The sequence below is a fragment of the Aquarana catesbeiana genome, linkage group LG12, assembly GCF_042186555.1.
Source record: "Aquarana catesbeiana isolate 2022-GZ linkage group LG12, ASM4218655v1, whole genome shotgun sequence".
NCBI lineage: Eukaryota > Metazoa > Chordata > Amphibia > Anura > Ranidae > Aquarana > Aquarana catesbeiana.
The window spans coordinates 150,349,439-150,366,606 of NC_133335.1; the positions used below are offsets into that span (position 1 = coordinate 150,349,439).

The 17,168-nt window shown below is 43.9% G+C and overlaps 1 protein-coding gene across 2 annotated transcripts in view; it reads left to right on the plus strand.

Annotated features, from left to right (window-relative positions):
- The window catches only part of ODAD4 (outer dynein arm docking complex subunit 4), a 151,385-nt gene that overhangs the window by 84,740 nt on the left and 49,477 nt on the right, over nucleotides 1-17,168 (plus strand). For both annotated transcript variants that reach the window (XM_073607557.1, XM_073607556.1), the window contains exons 5-7: nucleotides 6,155-6,314; nucleotides 7,125-7,346; nucleotides 7,708-7,912. In XM_073607557.1, coding sequence (XP_073463658.1) covers nucleotides 6,155-6,314; nucleotides 7,125-7,346; nucleotides 7,708-7,912 — 587 coding nt within the window. The remainder of the gene's footprint in view (nucleotides 1-6,154; nucleotides 6,315-7,124; nucleotides 7,347-7,707; nucleotides 7,913-17,168) is intronic.

The window sequence follows — 17,168 nt, forward strand, 5'->3', positions numbered from 1 at the left end:
CTTATTTCAGAGATCATTTCTCTTTCACTCCTTCACCTTTGTGCAGGGTGTCTCCTATATACTTCTGCCTTTGCTTTCCCCTGTGAATCCATGAGATATGAATCTGATTCTCTCTGTGCTTCTAAGATTGTAAACTCTTTAGAGACATTACGGTCTACTCTCAACAACAAGATGGTGTTTCTTGTAGCCATGTCAAGGAATGTTTCTGAACTGGTAGCCTTAGGGCTCAGGCACACGGGCACCTTGGGGCCATACTGACAGTTTGCATCCAGGGTTGCACGTCATGCACACGCACTTTTATGCCTATACTATCATATACCCACACGCAGTCATTGATATTTATGGACAGCTGTACACATGAACTGTGGCTCCTAGGCATGGAAATAACTCAATTTTACATTTTATGGTGCCTGGGAAACCCTTTCTTGTGTTTGCATAGGGACAAGGTGATGTTGAGGCCCAGGACTTCCTTCGTGCCTAAGGTAGTTTTTAGACTTCCAGCAAAAAACAGACATTGCTCTCATCCCTCTGTCCATGTCCAGTTCCCCAAAAGGAAATGTCTGGATGAGGTTTTTTTCTGTGTGAGTCTGTTTCTCAGCCACTGCTTCTTCAAAAAAACAGTTTTTTTGTATTCTTGATTCCTTTTTCCTCCAAATTTCTGTTGTCCTTTTTCTTGGGCCTGTTAACCTCTGTATATGATCTGCCCCTCCTGGATGGCTTTTGGACATCCTAAGAGTCTTAAGAATACAAAAAATGTGTCCATAAAGAAAATAGGAATTTTGTACTCACTTTAGAGTTTATTGAAGGACACAGGACCATCTTCTCTGTGTTATTTCATGCTCTTGGTACTACTGTGCTACACAATCAGTGGTGTATCATCCATGTGTGCAGAGTGTACGTTGCACACGGGCATCCGAGGATAGTTGGGCCCACTGTGCACTGACTAAACTGCACAAATGGATGAGGCGCTGCAGCTGCGCCGGTTACTGCCGGTGCCAGCTCGGCATCACCATGAATGAGAGACACACAGTGCCCCTGCCAGGCTGCACTACAGACATAGTGCCGCTGTCCACTAATTTGTGAGAGGAGTGGTCAGGGGGCAGAGCCTGGCTTCCTCATGGTCAGTGCAGTCATTGACAGAGAGGAGAGTACAGCAATGAGTATACAGTGTATACATGGCTGCTGATAAGGGGGGCCCAGGCAGCTGACAAGCACATTTGTGGCCACTAAACTACAGTTCGTTCCTCCTGTCATTCTCTCGTAGCACGGCTTTGCTCTGATATTAGCTGCTGTGCTCAGTCTGACTCCACTTGTTATATATATATATATATATATATATATATATATATATATATATATATATATATATATTGCAATCCGCCTCAATCTTCCGCTCTTCTCAGTCCCACTGATTGTACTGGGTTAGTCTCCCTGCAGTCCTTCACTCCTGTACTCCTCCTCTTATCAGACCATCCTATCTCTCTGCGATCCCAGTGCCCCAGCTGCCCAGCTTATATATTATCTGCTCTCTCCCCTCTCAGCTACATTCTGATGGGATGCACAATTTGCTTCAACACCGTTCAGCAGCTACCTTTTTATCTTGTGCCCTATGTAATGTGCCCTGCACCCCTCCCCATGTTATGTGCGCTACTGACCTCCTGTACACTGCCCTGTTGAGACCCCCTGTTGATTTCGGTAAGGAATGAGTTTGAGGTTTTCTCTTTTAGGGTTTTTCCAGACCTGCTGTAGTCCCTCTGAAAAGTGATCCACTAAGGTGATATAACTGTGTCTGACAGACATTCAGAAGGTGGCACTGCACTCCTCTCCCTGCATTAACCACTGACCACCATACCCTGCACTCCTCTCCCACACATACTGCCCACCGCCATACACACTGCACCCCTCTCCTACACGTACTACCCATCGTCATACACTCTGCACTCCTCTCCTACACATACTACCCACCGCCATACACTCCACACTCCTCTGCTACACATTCTACTCACTGCCATACACTTTGCACCCCTCTCCTACACATACTACCCACCTCCATACACTCTGCTCCCCTCTCCTACACATACTACTCACCACCATACACTCCTCTCTTGCACATACTACCCACCTCTATGCACTCTTCTCCTGCACATACCAACCACCGCCATACACTCTGCACTCTTCTCCTGCACCTACTACCCACGGCCATACACTCCACACTCTCTTCTTCTGCACAAACTAGTCACCTCTATACACTCTGCACTCCTCTCCTACATGTACTACTCACCACCATACACTCCTTTCCTGCACATACTACCCACCTCTATGCACTCTTCTCCTGCACATGCTAACCACCGCCATACACTCTGCACTCCTCTCCTGCACATACTACTCATCGCCATACACCCCACAAAGTACATTTCCTATTTAACATTACCACATTCTGTACTATGTAAGTCATCTCAGACACTATTTAACCAAGCCTCCTTTAAGCCACGCACCATATTTAGCATAATTTAAACCATGCCCACTTTTTGCCATGGCGCACATTTTTTTTCCCAGCCGTCCTCTGGGCTCACTTTTTTGATTTTGCACACGCGCCCACTAATTTCATGATACGCTCCTGTACACAACTGAGGCATTATGGTTGTGGGTTGTCCTGTGCTGGCCAACAGCGTTATTGTTGCTGGTGTCAATTACTCCTGTAGGCAGCAGTATAACCCAAACGTGTAAGAATTATAACATATATTTCTGTGTCCCTTTTTTAAAAGACTTTAAGAAAATAATTTTACCATGAACACAAAAATACTGTTATTCTGAAATCTGTTATCGAGGATTACAGATGATCATTTTTTTTTACTATGTCTCTCTAGGTCTACTGAATAATTCTGCATTCTTGAAAGGGAAATGTTAATGGGCTGTGCCCTCTTTTCATCTTTATATTAGTGTTTTAAGATTAGTGTTTGTATCCCCAGAGTATTATGGGTTCTTATTGGCTATTATGGCAAAGGGCACAGCAAGAGCTGTGTACATTTTATACATTTACATTTGAGCAAAGCAGAAGCTCATGTCCACATATGAGTTTTGGATATACATTACACTTTTGCATGTTCCAGCTCCTCCAGTTGCATACTCAGGAAAAAATAGTTGCATTCAAGAAAAAATAAAGACAGGAAAAGTGGGACCCTCTCCTAAAGGCCACAGCATGTATGCAAACCCAGACTCAAACTCAGATATTTCACCACAATCTTTCTGAGGGATGTAAAAAAAATGTTAGTTTAACTTTAAATTTAGGTTGAACTAAGCTATTAACATAAGAAAGTACACTAGAGAAAGATTCATACTGATCTTCATATACATAGAAGTGTACTGTCTACCACAAACACATATAGTGTCCTTCATGTATGCTTTTACTATTTTCCAACCAAGAGTTGAAAACTAGCGGACCATGTCTAAAATGGGAACAAAATCTTAACATCAACCTTACAGAAGAAGACTGGGATCACATGCTACATAACATCCACAAAGGCTCAGTGAATACCACAATCCAAGAATCCGGATATAAACTCCTGGCGAGTTGGTATCTTACACCCATCCAATTAAGCAAATTTTCTCCCACATCATCCTCACCTCTTTGCTGGAGATGTGGAAATGAACGTGGTACCCTGTTACATATTTGGTGGACGTTCGAAAGTACAACCCTTCTGGAAGGAAATACACGAAAATATAACAAAGATTACCACCTATACACTAGACTTTACACCTGCACAATACCTTTTACACCACACATCCCTTCCACAATCCTTATACCACAAATCCGTGGCTCTACATCTTGTAAACGCAGCTAAAAGATGCATCCCACTGAAATGGAACTCTTCTACCCCACCATCAATTTCAGATTGGATACGCTATGGTTACCAAACAGCTGAAATGGAAGAGCTGATACATATGAGACAACCCCTCCAAATTCAGTAAAACATGGACTTGTTGGATCCACTACTCAAACTCTACACCAGTGTTTCTCAACCTTTTTACTGTGGAGGAACCCTTGGCGAAAAGTTTGAAATCTCGGGGAACCCCTAAAAAAAAATTGCAGATCTACAGCTCGTGGAATATTGGATCTGATTAGCGAGCTGTAGATATAACCACAATTATTGTAGAAATAGCTTTAAATATTAAAATAAATATTAGAACTTGCCTGACACCAACATTATAGTGTGAACAGGGGACATCAAAATCAATTGTTTTATTTATGTCCTTGCAGAGACCTACATTAGAACAAGCCCAAAATTTTCTATGCATATTTTTCATCAGTTTCTTTGCACATATGCTGTGAACGAGGTCTTGCTGAACTTGAACAAAACTCCCAAATATTGTGATCCATAAATAAGACAGCAGACTACGGGAACAGTTGGGCCTTGTTAACAACATACATGCATAATTGATGGGAAAATTGTGCAGATTTGACCTGCATAGAATACTTTGGTCTTGTCCACATCCGGAGACATGCTCTCTATGTGCTGTTCACACCATAATGTTGGTGTCATTTGAGTATCTTTCTCTGCATAAAAATGCATACATGTTGCATATTTCTGTGCAGAAAAAATGCACGATACCAATGTTGTTTTCAATGCGCATCGATACCTGGTGCTTCCTCTTAAGTTCCAACTCCTCTGAACCTGTGAGGGTGGTGCCAGGAGGAGTGCTGACAGTGGGAGCACATGGCTGATTGTTGCAGGAGGTGAGATCCTGTGTATGGTAGTGGCTGAATGCAGACTGCAGAAGGGGGAGCAGAGTATGGGGGCACACAGCTGGATCAGCCTGAATGTAGCAGGAGGTGCGACTATAATACCATTATGTACAATTATGGCATAACATAAAGCTATTATAATCTCACCTCCTGCTACATATAGGGCTGATCCAACCGTGTGCTCCTGTTCTCTGCAGTCTGCATTCAGTGCTGCCATATATACATATAGGATGTTGCCTCCTGTTCTCCGTTCTCTGCTCCTCCACCCCCCCCCACCCCCCCCCTGCAGTCTACATTTATCCTTTCTGTACATAAGGACTCGCATTCCAATCGAGCCATGTGCTCCTTTTTTCTGCTCCCCCTCCATAGTATGCAGCACTGCTACCGTACAGACAGAATCTCACCTTCTGGTCTGGTGCTTCCTGCCTTCATTCTCGGCTCTTGTCACAACTCCCTCTCTGTGCTCCCCACCTCCTTGGTCTTTTATCATGGCTCCCATTTTTCAAAAAATGGAGCACAATCTCGGTTCCCTTCACGGCTCCCTGCCTCCACAGTCTGCATTCTTGGCTTCATGCTCTGCAATTTCAGAACTCCCGCTCAGACTCTCTGCATTCCTCTTGACCCCGCCTTCTGAGTTCTCTTAGCCGGAACTACAGAGAAGGCATCAGGTATCAATGCACGGTGACAGTACTCAGTGTCAGCGCGCATTGGGAACAATGGAAACAACATTGGGCGGATATACATCCGCCACAATGTTGAATTGCGGCGGAACCCCTGGGGACTAGGTTTCTGCGGAACCCCGGTTGAGAAACACTGCTCTACACAGAGACCACACCCCTTGAATAATTAAACAAGATTTATTGGATATATCTTTCTCTTTTCCATGACCCATCTGCACCCCACTAATAGGAACCTCATACCCCTAGGTTGTAGAAACATCCTTCAAAAATGATTTGTTTACAGAGTCAAAATTCTAATGAAAATTCAATTAAATATTAAGATAATACAGTTTCTTCAAATAATCAGAAAAAAATGGCATAAGCACGATTGTAAGGACATACCCACACCCGGACACAGCTTGTTCCCCTTGGGGTGTACGGAAATGTTGGTAAAATATCCGACATCACTAAATTATTGTAGACCTAATAATACATATTACTTGTATGATATTGAGATGCTCCTTTTGTTCTTGGGCACTAACTACATGTTTAGTTTAGCATATCTATATGTACTCCATTATTGTTAGAAGCTTACAAATGTTGCATCTGAATTCTTGTAATTCTCTATTTATTTTCTTGCTTTGAAAAATTTCAAAAATTCAGTAAACAATTTGGAAAAAAAAAGTGTACTGTCTGAAAACTGTTAGACATTATCACAACAAATTGCTGTTTTGCTTTTTGTGTGTTACAGAGCAAAAAGGCTAAACAAAAAGCACCAACAAAGGTTCCCAAAAAAGACCCCAAACAGCAGAAGAAAGCAGACCCTTCGAAAAGTCAAAAGACTACACGTCAGCTACTGGGAGAAATATACAATGATATGGAGTATCTGGAGACACTGCTAAAGGATGAAGGTTGTCATCAACTTATGTAATCAAAATGTCATGGAGAAGTACAGTAGAAGGCTTCCTAGGATCTTGTATATATGTCCTCTATTAACCTTGTTCTGACACTTGTTCTTAACCTTGTTCTGACACTTGTAAGCATGCATCTCTTGGTCTTTATGGTGGATATAAAGTTTATATATATATATATATATATATATATATATATATATATATATATATATATATATATATATATATATATATATATATATATATATATATATATATATATATTATATGAGCTGGAATCTGGTGGTTGAGTCAGCCCCTATTTTTTATAAATATATTTTGTACACTCCAACAGTGAGATCACTCTGCCTATCTGCCTGGAAAATTAAAAATCCATCAGGGAGAGCAAGAACCATCATAATATCCACGGCAGGCATACAGACCCAGTAAATAAAGCATAAAAGTCATCAGACGATGATGGGTGATTTTAACTCCCCATCATCTACAAAAAACTGAAATATCTGTTTTGGGCGGACTAAACCATTAATTCTCATTACAGTACCTCTTTGCTAAAATAGAGAGTTACCATGAATTGTACACAGTATTTTTTGTGTTCTACATACGCCTAGTCAGCAAAGCAGCAAGAAGTAGTGATTTACCTGTATACATCTTTTATAGAGATCTAGAGAACTAGCATGCTTGTTTCCAAAGAAACACCAGATATAGGAAGACTTGGATCTGATGATAGAAATGTGCTTAATCTAACTGTAAAAGCTGGTGAATGTATGCTAATAATTCATATTTAAATTTTCATTTTAATTGTCATAGGCCTGGTGAAAGGAAATACTCGAAGTGGGTTGAAGCTGCAAGACCTGATAATGAATGCAATCACCTACCTGGACACACGCACAGAGTTCTGGAGGCAGCAAAAACCTATCTATGCACGTGAGAGGGACCGCAGAATATTGCAGCAGAAGTGGAAAAAACAACGGGCCAAACCATCTGATCCCCACCAATACCTCCTTAACAGCATGGAAGAGATTGACTTGTGTATGTACATATGTATTATATAGATATATAGACATATAATATTGTTTGACAGCCACTCCAAGACTTGTCTAATTATTTTTTCTAAATAAAGTCTTCAAGTAAGCTGTTCTGGGACTCCAGAATGTCCAAACTGTGAGATGGCCACAGAGCCCTTTCTACTCTCTTTCAGCAGTTCCGTTGTCAATTTTCCAACCTTCTACTTTCTATAAGTGCCTTTGTTGTAAGACGCTTGGTCTTTTTTCCCAACTTTGTGTAATATATATTACTACCACTGGCGTAAATCAAGGTCGTTGTTGAACATGAAGGTTAACTATGGTTTATTGACCGTATATAACTTACCATATTTTGGATCTTCTTCTAGTACTCTCCAAAGGAGATGCAGAGGGAAGCTACAAAAAGGCACAGCAAGTCCTAAAGAACATTAAAAGCTGGAAAGATGACATGCCTAATAAGCAGGAGATAATTGGGAATCTACATAGTTGCATAGGGGCTGCTCAGATGGACATGGGGCAAATGGATGAGGCTCTAAAAAGTCACAAAAAGGATCTGGAGATAGCAAAACAACGGTATGTTGTATAACACAGTCATTGCTGAATGTTTATATTTTCATGCAAAACTTTTAATGGCTTGGGTGAAATTTTATTCATATATTATTTTTTTTATTCTATACGTTATCATGCTTGTATTTATTACATGTTCAGTTTTAACAATTACATTCAATGCAGATATAAACACATCTAATGCATTTAAGTAAGGTATTTTTACATACAACCAATAGAAGTATCTAAATATGTCTTGATATCAGGGGCAGCTCTAGGAGCCAATCAGGCTCTGCTGCGTATACATGTGTTGACAGAGAACATGCTAAGAGGTAAGGAGAGCAGAGGGAGCTGGGTTGTTGAATTTTTAGTGTGTTATACTTTACTGTCCAGTCAGCAGGTGGGGAGGTGGCAACACTGTATTTCTTTAAAGCCCATCTCTGGCTTTAAAAATACACCATCATAAAGTATATGTAAAACCCAAACTTTTTTTTTTTGTTTGTTTTTTTAGTTCAATCTTTTTTTATTGAGAGAAGAAATGTGTACAGTACACAAATCATTCAATAATACATAGATATAAAGAACATTACATGTTTAGTATCATATATTCTTAGGGTATAGAGAATTCGTTAGCATCAACAGAAGTAGTTGGGTACATAGGCCTATGAAGCTATATCATCTAACATGACATATTAAGGGTCGTGAGCACCACTATTCACTCAACGAGCGGTGCCCACGCATTACAAACTTGTTAAGGCTTGTGGTATTGTGCTAAATGAAATTTCTCGTATGGAGAAACACTGTGAATCGCATATTTTCTGTCTGGCAAGACTAGAGATTATGATTAGGGTGTTCGTGTAGCACTTCAACATGTAAAAAATAGAGGAGGGAAAGAAGGTGGAAATAGGGGGGAAAAGACAGTATGGTAGGTAGATATTGAAAGGTAGACATTCCACTTAGGCTAGTCAGTTACGTTGGTAGAATCCTCAGCAGCCCATGAAATAAATTCCGAGGAATACCGAAACATAGACCATGAGGTCCAGGTCTTGGAGAATTGCTCCTCTTTACCTGATTCCTATGACAAGAGTCGTTCCAAACTATAAATTCGGTCCACTTCAATTGCCCAATCTCCCAGGAAAGGCATGCTTGTTGACTTGGGTAGAACCGTTCTAGCTGCTGCCAGAAAGTGGCGCAGAACATCTGTTTTGACAGATTTAAGTGGTCCAAGGAGCATAGATAACAGAACTACTTCAGGAGAGGGTGTAATTGCGGTCGCCATGGGTCTGCAGTACAGGTCGAGGATCATTTGCCAGAACTTCCGCACAGGGGGTCATTCTCACCAAATGTGGAGTAAAGTTCCCCTGGTTGGCGAGCAACACCAGCAGGTATCCGGGAGCGTCGAGTTTATCCAGTGTAAAGTGGAGGGGCATCTTTACCAACGGGTCAACAACTTGAACCCTTTTTCTTGAGCCTTGGAGGCTAGGGATATTTTGTGAGTCAGAATGAAGCACTTTTGCCAGTCAACGGGTGAAATGGAATGACCCAAATCTACCTTCCAGGCATGTGTGCATGGGGGGAGTTCGGAATTGAAAACCATATGTATGAGAGAGTAGAGTTGGGAGACCACATGCGTAGGGGGATCGAACCTGAAGCAACATGTTCTCCAATTCTGTTAAATCAGTAAGTATATTGGGCAAAGATGGGAAGGTACGAATGTAGGATATCACTTGTTGCCGCTGCAGCCAATGCGTCTAAGTATGAGGGGATGGGCCGGAGGGAACGTCCATATTTAGAGAAGAGTCTGAACGAAGGACTTGGGCAAGTAGTCTGTGGTCCTCTTTACACCAAGGTCCAAATCTCAACCCCTGCAGGGCCGGTGCAAAGCCAGAGTCCCAAACAGAGGCGTCATGGGTCCCTTTAGTGGGGATGAGGCCTTGGAGGAATTAAGTTGGGTCCAAATTTGTATTGTTTGTTGGGTGATATTGCCAAGGGGTATATCCCTCCTTTCAGGAATTCAGCGGGCGTCCACAGCAAAGCGTGGAGATCTATGGGATTTAGATGGCTCTCTATTTGTACCCATAATTTGGTGGAGGAATGGTGAAACCAGTCAAGTATACACATGAGCACTGCTGCTCTATAATATATAGAGGCATCTGGAGCGCCAGCTCCACCTCAAATTTTGTGGAGCGATAGAGTTTCATAGCGTATCCGTGGCCCAGCCCCCCTTCAGATAAAGGAGGAAAACAGTTGGCGGAGCTTCTTAAAGAACGAGGAGGGTATGTAAATAGGAATTGTCTTGAACAAATATAGAAACTGAGGGAGAACGTCCATTTTTAGAGCATTCACCCTGCCTAGCCATGACAGGCATTTCTTCGTGTAGTTTGAGAGATCCATCTTGGTTCTTATCAGAAGGGGAAGGAAGTTCATGGAGAACAATTGGGACCCGTCTGTGGGCACTTGGATTCTGAGGTAACGGATGGAAGCGGAGCCTGTTTTAAAGGGAAACTTAGTGGAGACTTGGCGGAGGACCTCTTGGGACAGTGAAATATTCAGGATTTCTGACTTGGTATGATTCACTTTGACGTTGCTCAGCTTCCCAAACCTCTTGAATTCCTGCATTATGGGTGGTAGGGATAGATGGGGTTGGGTCACAAACATTAGTAGGTCATCGTCAAAGAGAGCCAGTTTGGAGTGAGTGGGGCCTACTGAGATACCTGAAATGGTGGGTTATTGCGCAAAGCAATTGCCAGGTGTTCCATGGCAAGGACATAGAGAAGGGGAAACAGAGGATAGCCTTGCCGTGTCCCATTGTGGATAGAGAATGTGGGGGACCATGATCCATTCACCCAAATTCTAGCGGATGGAGAGGAGTAGAGGGACATCATTCGGGATAGCATATTGGGGGCCAGACCTATCTGCATTAGAGACAACTGGAGGAATTGCCAGTCGACCCAATCAAATGCTTTTTCCGCATCGACCGTCAAAAGGCATATAGGGACATCATGGGCGTGGGCATAGTCAGTAAGAAGCAGGGTTTTCAGGGTGTTGTCCCTTGCCTTGCGACCACTTACAAAACCAGGTGTATGAGGTGGTGGGTAGCAGCGGCTGCATTCTATTGGCTAGAATTTTGGCATATATTTTTAACTCTACGCCAATTAATGATATGGGCCTATAATTTGTACACAAAGTTGGGTCCTTATCTGGTTTTGGCATAATGGCAATGTGGGCTTCAAGCGTTTATGGAGGAAACGCTGAGCTTTCTGATAAGGAGTTGAACACCTTAGTTAAGAAGGGGGTCAGTAGGGAAGCAAATATTTTATAGAATTTAAGAGTGAAGCCATCGGGACCCCCGGGCTTTTCCCGGATGGGGTGGCCGATATCGCTCCTATGACCTCGTCTGCAGTAATTACCTGCTCCAGCTCTTCTACAGTATCGCCGTCCAATGTAGGAAGCGCTGTTTCTGCAATCTAAGACTGTCTATCAGTCACAGGGGTGGGGGAGGGACTAGACAAAATGCCAGGCGATGGGTTAAATAGTGATTGGTAGAAATCTCTCAATGTGTGCGTTATCTTGGAGGGCTCACTGATCGTTTCCCCAGATGGGGCCTGAATATAAGGTATAAGGCATGCAATCGTTTGATTACCATTTAAAAAAATTTTAATTGCACACACAACTCCACATATATACAACTCGCATTTCAAATGAATAAAAAACGCCTTTAAAAGTGCTAAGGATCACCAATGTGGGGGCTCGTTTATGATGGGTTTCAAGATCTCAAAGCTTTTGCATTGCAGACATTACTGCGGCCGATCGTTCCTTTCTCAAGCGGGACCCTATCTGAATAAAGGTTCCTTTCCAGGACAGCTTTAAGTGCCTCCCACTGTAAGGGTAGTGGGGTAGTGTCCAAGGCATGATCTGTAAAGAAATAAATGGTTTCTGAAAACTTTTGGGAACAGTCAGAGTTCGTAAGGAATTAATCATTCAGCCGCCATGTCCATTCCTTCACCGGAGTGGGAGGGGCCGATAGTGTCAGAGATAGATAGGTGAGTGGTCACACCAAACCATAGGGTCTATCTCACATTCGGGTGACCAATCCAAACGGCTATGATCAATGAGAAAATAGTTGATATGACTATGAGTGATGGAACTGTTAAAAATGAGTATAGTTGCAATTTTTTTTGGAAACCGAACCCACCAAATGACGATTAGACGGAGGTCGTAAATAGCCCGTTTGAAGGCCCTCAGCTTAGTAAAGGAGATGGATGAGGGAGAGGTTGATGAGTCTAGGAGCGGATCCAAGGGGGTATTAAAATCCCCACCTAAGATTAGTTTACCTTCTGCGAAGTCTGACAAGATCCTCATATACCGCAGAGCAAACGTTATTTGATTAGTATTCGGTAGGTAGAGGTTGGCGATCATGAAGTTCTCTTTATGGGGTACGGAATTTACTAACAACACATACCTTCCCTGAGGGTCAGAGAGCTGGTCTGTCAGCTCAATCGGAAGTGTTTTGTGGAAGGCAACAGAAACACCTTTAGTTTTTTGAGAGGGGTTTGTACTGTGGAACATCTGTTAAAGTATCTGTTGGAGCAGGAAGGGGTGAAATTAGAATGGAAATGAGTTTCCAACACATTGACCTGTTTATGCATGTGGTAGAGGATTTGCCCTCTTTTGGATGCAACATTGAGGCCATTTACATTGTAAGAGCAAAATTTCAGGTGAGGACGAGATATCACTGTGTGGGCCATAGTTGAATGGGAAAGAGAAAATCAGATTATAGACAGCAGAAAGAGGGGTGGGGAAGGGAAGGGGAAACTAATAAGCTGGCAGAGATATACCAGGATAAAAATTTGGTAGGGGGACACCTAAATAAGGAGCCTAACAAACTCTAAGGGGTCCGCAAGGACTGGGACACCATGTGAAAAATCACGTAATTAGGCACAGTTCGTGCCAAGCCTATTGAGAGTGGGAGGTCGAGATGGAGAATCTGAGCAGTGAGCCCAGTAGCATAACAGGCACAGATAGCTTAGTTGAGGCACATCAATATAGTAAGGCATTTAAACTGTAGAACACACAGCGGATCATTTGAGAAGGAGGGTGGCGGTCTGTGTGGGCAAATATTCTTGATTAGGATCACCCTCACCCCTTCACAGAGGAATTTTCTATGCATGAAGTAACACCATGGGGGGGAGGTATTCATTTTCAACATATGTTATCCATAAACTCCAACAGGAACCCTGGAAACATAAACCTGAGTAACAATACTGAAATCCGTAAAAGAATAGCTTAACATCTTAAAGTGAAACTAGGCGGCGTAGGAGACACCGTAAATGGGGAGCTATAGAAGCCCACGTGGACATTGGCAAGAGACCATGGACCCAGCAAGTCCATCCATTGGCCCCTCCGCCTGTATCCAGGTCGGACATCTCTGCCAAACGCATACAGATTGGGCAAGTGCAGTAAAGTATATTGGAAGCTCAAGGACTGCATATTCAGATCCCAGCTAGGTACAGCACACCAGCAAAGGGCAGGGAGGAGACCCGATATTTGTTGCACCATATGCTCGTGAGGCATTTGAGTTGGGGGCTGGTCATTTCATCGCCCACGGTAACACATCCGGATGAAAACAGCAGCAATAAAAAAAGGAAAACGCAAAAACAAAAAATAAAGGGGTCCAAACACAAACCTGTCCAGGAAACAAGAAGTGTGCAGTGAACTTGACTGGTGCTGGGTATATGAGGAGTGTTGATTTGGCTTCATGTAGCAACCCAGAGCTGTCCTAATCTTCCGGTGAGGTAAACCGACGCACACTAGGGCCCATAGAATGTGATCTGTACCTCAGATGCCTACAGCGTTGTGGGAGAGGGTCACGTACTTGCACCCTGGTGCGGTCATCTGGTGGATCCATCCAGTTCGGTACATCAATTTGGGTCCTGCTCCAGAAAGAGGAAGAAGGGTGGGAGTTGATCTGGGTCAGATAGGACAAATTTATGGTCAGCCCTGGTCACCTTAATACTGAAAGGATGACCCCAGGTGTAAGTTGCTCCGGCTTGGCATATCTGGTCCAGCAGCGGGCGGACCATGCAACACATATAGAGTGTTGCGAAAGAGGTGGAGATGGATTTCAGAACTGTCAAAGTCCACTGGTCATTTTGAGTGTCAGGGCAGACACTGCGGTCCCAGTAGTTGAGACTTGCTGTTGGAGGGCATGGAGGACCTTGTGGAGCGAGGTCTCCATTTTGACCGCCCCAGGACTCAAACTCTGCCCGGAAGGCCGACGGGAGGGCAGAGGCCTAAGATCTGGAAGATCCTCCTGAGGCCTGAGGGGTCATGCCCACTGGATCTGTGTCAGGGAGCGAGACAATAGGGGGGGATCATCCGATAACTCACTGCTGTCTGTCGCCGCCTGAGCGGAGGGAGGAGGCATGCTCTTCCCTGTGTTCCGAGCGGGCGCCATCTTGTCCTTGGGAGTACGGGGTTCTAACTGAGATGTGCAGAGCAGGTACTGCTGAATCGTGCCCCGTTGTAGCTCTGTGGATTCAGCAAATCAAGAGCTGTGTGTAGACATACTTTTTAGAGATAGCCTGTTAGCTTTGGGCGGTCATGAAGCTCAGCAGCACACGTCTTCAGCCATCTATGGTCGGCCATGCCCCCAACTTTTTTTTTTATTTTTTATAGTTTTGAATAGAGCATGGAAGGTGTAGTACTCCTGTCAGGTTTCTTTTTTGCTGTCTGTTCTTTTGGGGAGGTTTCCCTAGAGATGCAAGTAAGAGCAGGGAACTCTTAGACAGTTATCAACGGAATAGGTGTGATCACTGGAACATTTTCCTCACCTCCTGCTCCTGTGACAACTCAAATTTTTTTAAGACCTTTTCTTTACTTCCTATATAAAACACAGTGGTCACCAGGATCAATAGAGATGGGGTAATCTTCCTAGCAGAATCAAAAAATAAGACATTACAGTTTAAGACACTTTAAATAAACATTTAATATGTGAAAATATATTTACATGAGCACTATGGGCTTTCCAAAAATAGAACACAGGGGAACTTTGTACCCCTTTTTAGACCTTTTCTTCAAAACGTTGAATGGAATGATTTAGGGGTAAAGGGGGAGAAGGAATCAGGAATCCTCATTCACGCATTAAATTGTATGTGTAGATTTCTGCTTGAGCTCCTAAGCTACTGTCATTTATAGTTTTACATTAAGGACTTTATTAAAATTGTTTTTTTTTTCACCTCTGTGCATTGCTAAATTAATTTTTACAAATGGCTTCTTATTTTTGAGGTCAGGTGCAGTTCAAACAACATTTCTTTCTGGAACATCACGGGACACAGAGCCTCAGTAATAACTGATGGGTTATATAGTTATCACTAGGTGATTGGACACTGGCACACCCTAACCAGGAAGTTCAACCCCCTATATAATCCCTCCCCTCACAGGGATACCTCAGTTTTTACGCCAGTGTCTTAGGTGATGGACGTGTAAAGATGTCCTGTGCTGAGCTCCAAAGGGAATATCCGATATCCTATACTGGGGCAAGCCAGGCGAACCGGATCCATCTCAAAGTGTCCTTTTCTAGGCCGAATTGGATGGTACCCGGGCCTCGTGTCCGAAGAAACGAGGTTTTACCTGTAACGCTTCCTCTTTTTAGAGAGCTGGACCCCGCATATCAGAAAATGGTTTTCTATCCTTATTTCTGGCCGGGTGCTTTACAGGCCCAGAACTGTGGATCCCCCTATTCGTAGGGGCCCCAGTCTCTGAAGGTTTTTTCAAACGGAGCCCACCGTGAGAGGTGAAGATTGGGTCTGTATAACAGAACCCTGCGGCTGGATAAGGTAAGGGAGATTCCACAGAATTTTTTAATTCTAGTAGGTTTTCTCCTTTAAGGTAAATGCATGCTATGCCTATTGTCACCATCGGGGGCTGCCAAGAGCACATACCTTCTCATGCTGATGTCTGTCTCAAGTGTTGACGCTGCACAAGCTCCTCAGGCCAGCTCAAGGTAGGATGGGATGGGGGCTCTCCTCAGGGATATCTCCCCCCAGACTAGGGGGAGGCCGCTGGTGGTCTGTAGAGGCGGTTGTACACCGCACTTTTGCCGCCGCCATTGCCACGTGCAGGCCCCATCACTACCGGCCACTCTCCTTCCTCTCCCCTCCCCCAGCTTTCCCTCCATGCTGTCCCGGAGGGTCGGCTCGCGCTGGAAGCGTGCGGTTTTCGAAAAACGAAGGGGGGGGGGCTGGGCGTTAGCACAGCGTCCAGCGTGCTTAGACGCCCACAGGTGCTGGCTGCAGGCTATTAAAGGCACAAGTTACAGGTGCACTAAGCCTTTGGAGGCACACAGAGCTGACGGTCGCATGTAAGGTGGGACACAGGCATTCTCCTAGGCAGCATTTACTAAGGTAACACCAGACTGGGCATTTGGTAGCCGGACTACATCGCTCAGCAGTCAGTGTTCATTTTGTGATACCTCCACCTTGTTGCTTTGCAAAAGGGGTAGAAGAGGTTCAAATACCCCAAGAACCAGAGGCTCTAGGGCAGTGATGGCGAACCTTGGCACCCCAGATGTTTTGGAACTACATTTCCCATGATGCTCCACTACACTGCAGAGTTCATGAGCATCATGGGAAATGTAGTTCCAAAACATCTGGGGTTCCAAGGTTCACTATCACTGCTCTAGGGGATCTCATTCAGGTTCTGAGGATCCCCTTTCTGCAGCATCCTCCCCCCCTGAGGAGCCAGGGGCGGCTAGCCAGGGGGAGCCGTTGGGGTCAGGGGCTACACCTGCTTCTGGCACTTCAGCCCCTGTATACATTACACAGGAGGTTTTTTCCTCAACCATTAGAGGAAAGATTAATGGCCGTGATCACATCTTCACTCAATGGAAGAAAACGCACCAGGCCTTCCTCTGTTCCCCAAGACCCTCAGGCAGAGGAGCTCTGGGATAAAGGAGAATCCCTTTCAGAGGATCAGGATGGGACGGATGATTCCTCTTCGGAGGAATCGGGTGGAGAGGGACCCTCTTCGGCTTCCCAAGAGGAGAAAGTCTTAGTACAGATCCTTACTGGATTGGTCCGCTCCACATTTAAGTTGCCCATAGCTGAATCAGTTAAAGAACCCTCTTCTTCTTTAGGGTCACTGAAACCTCCTCAAACAACACATGCTTTTCCTGTTCATAATTTACTTGAAAAGCTCCTTTATTCTGAGTGGGATCACCCAGATAAAGTTTTTTTCCGCCGAAAAAGTTTTCAACACTTTATCCTATGGAAGAAAAGTTTAT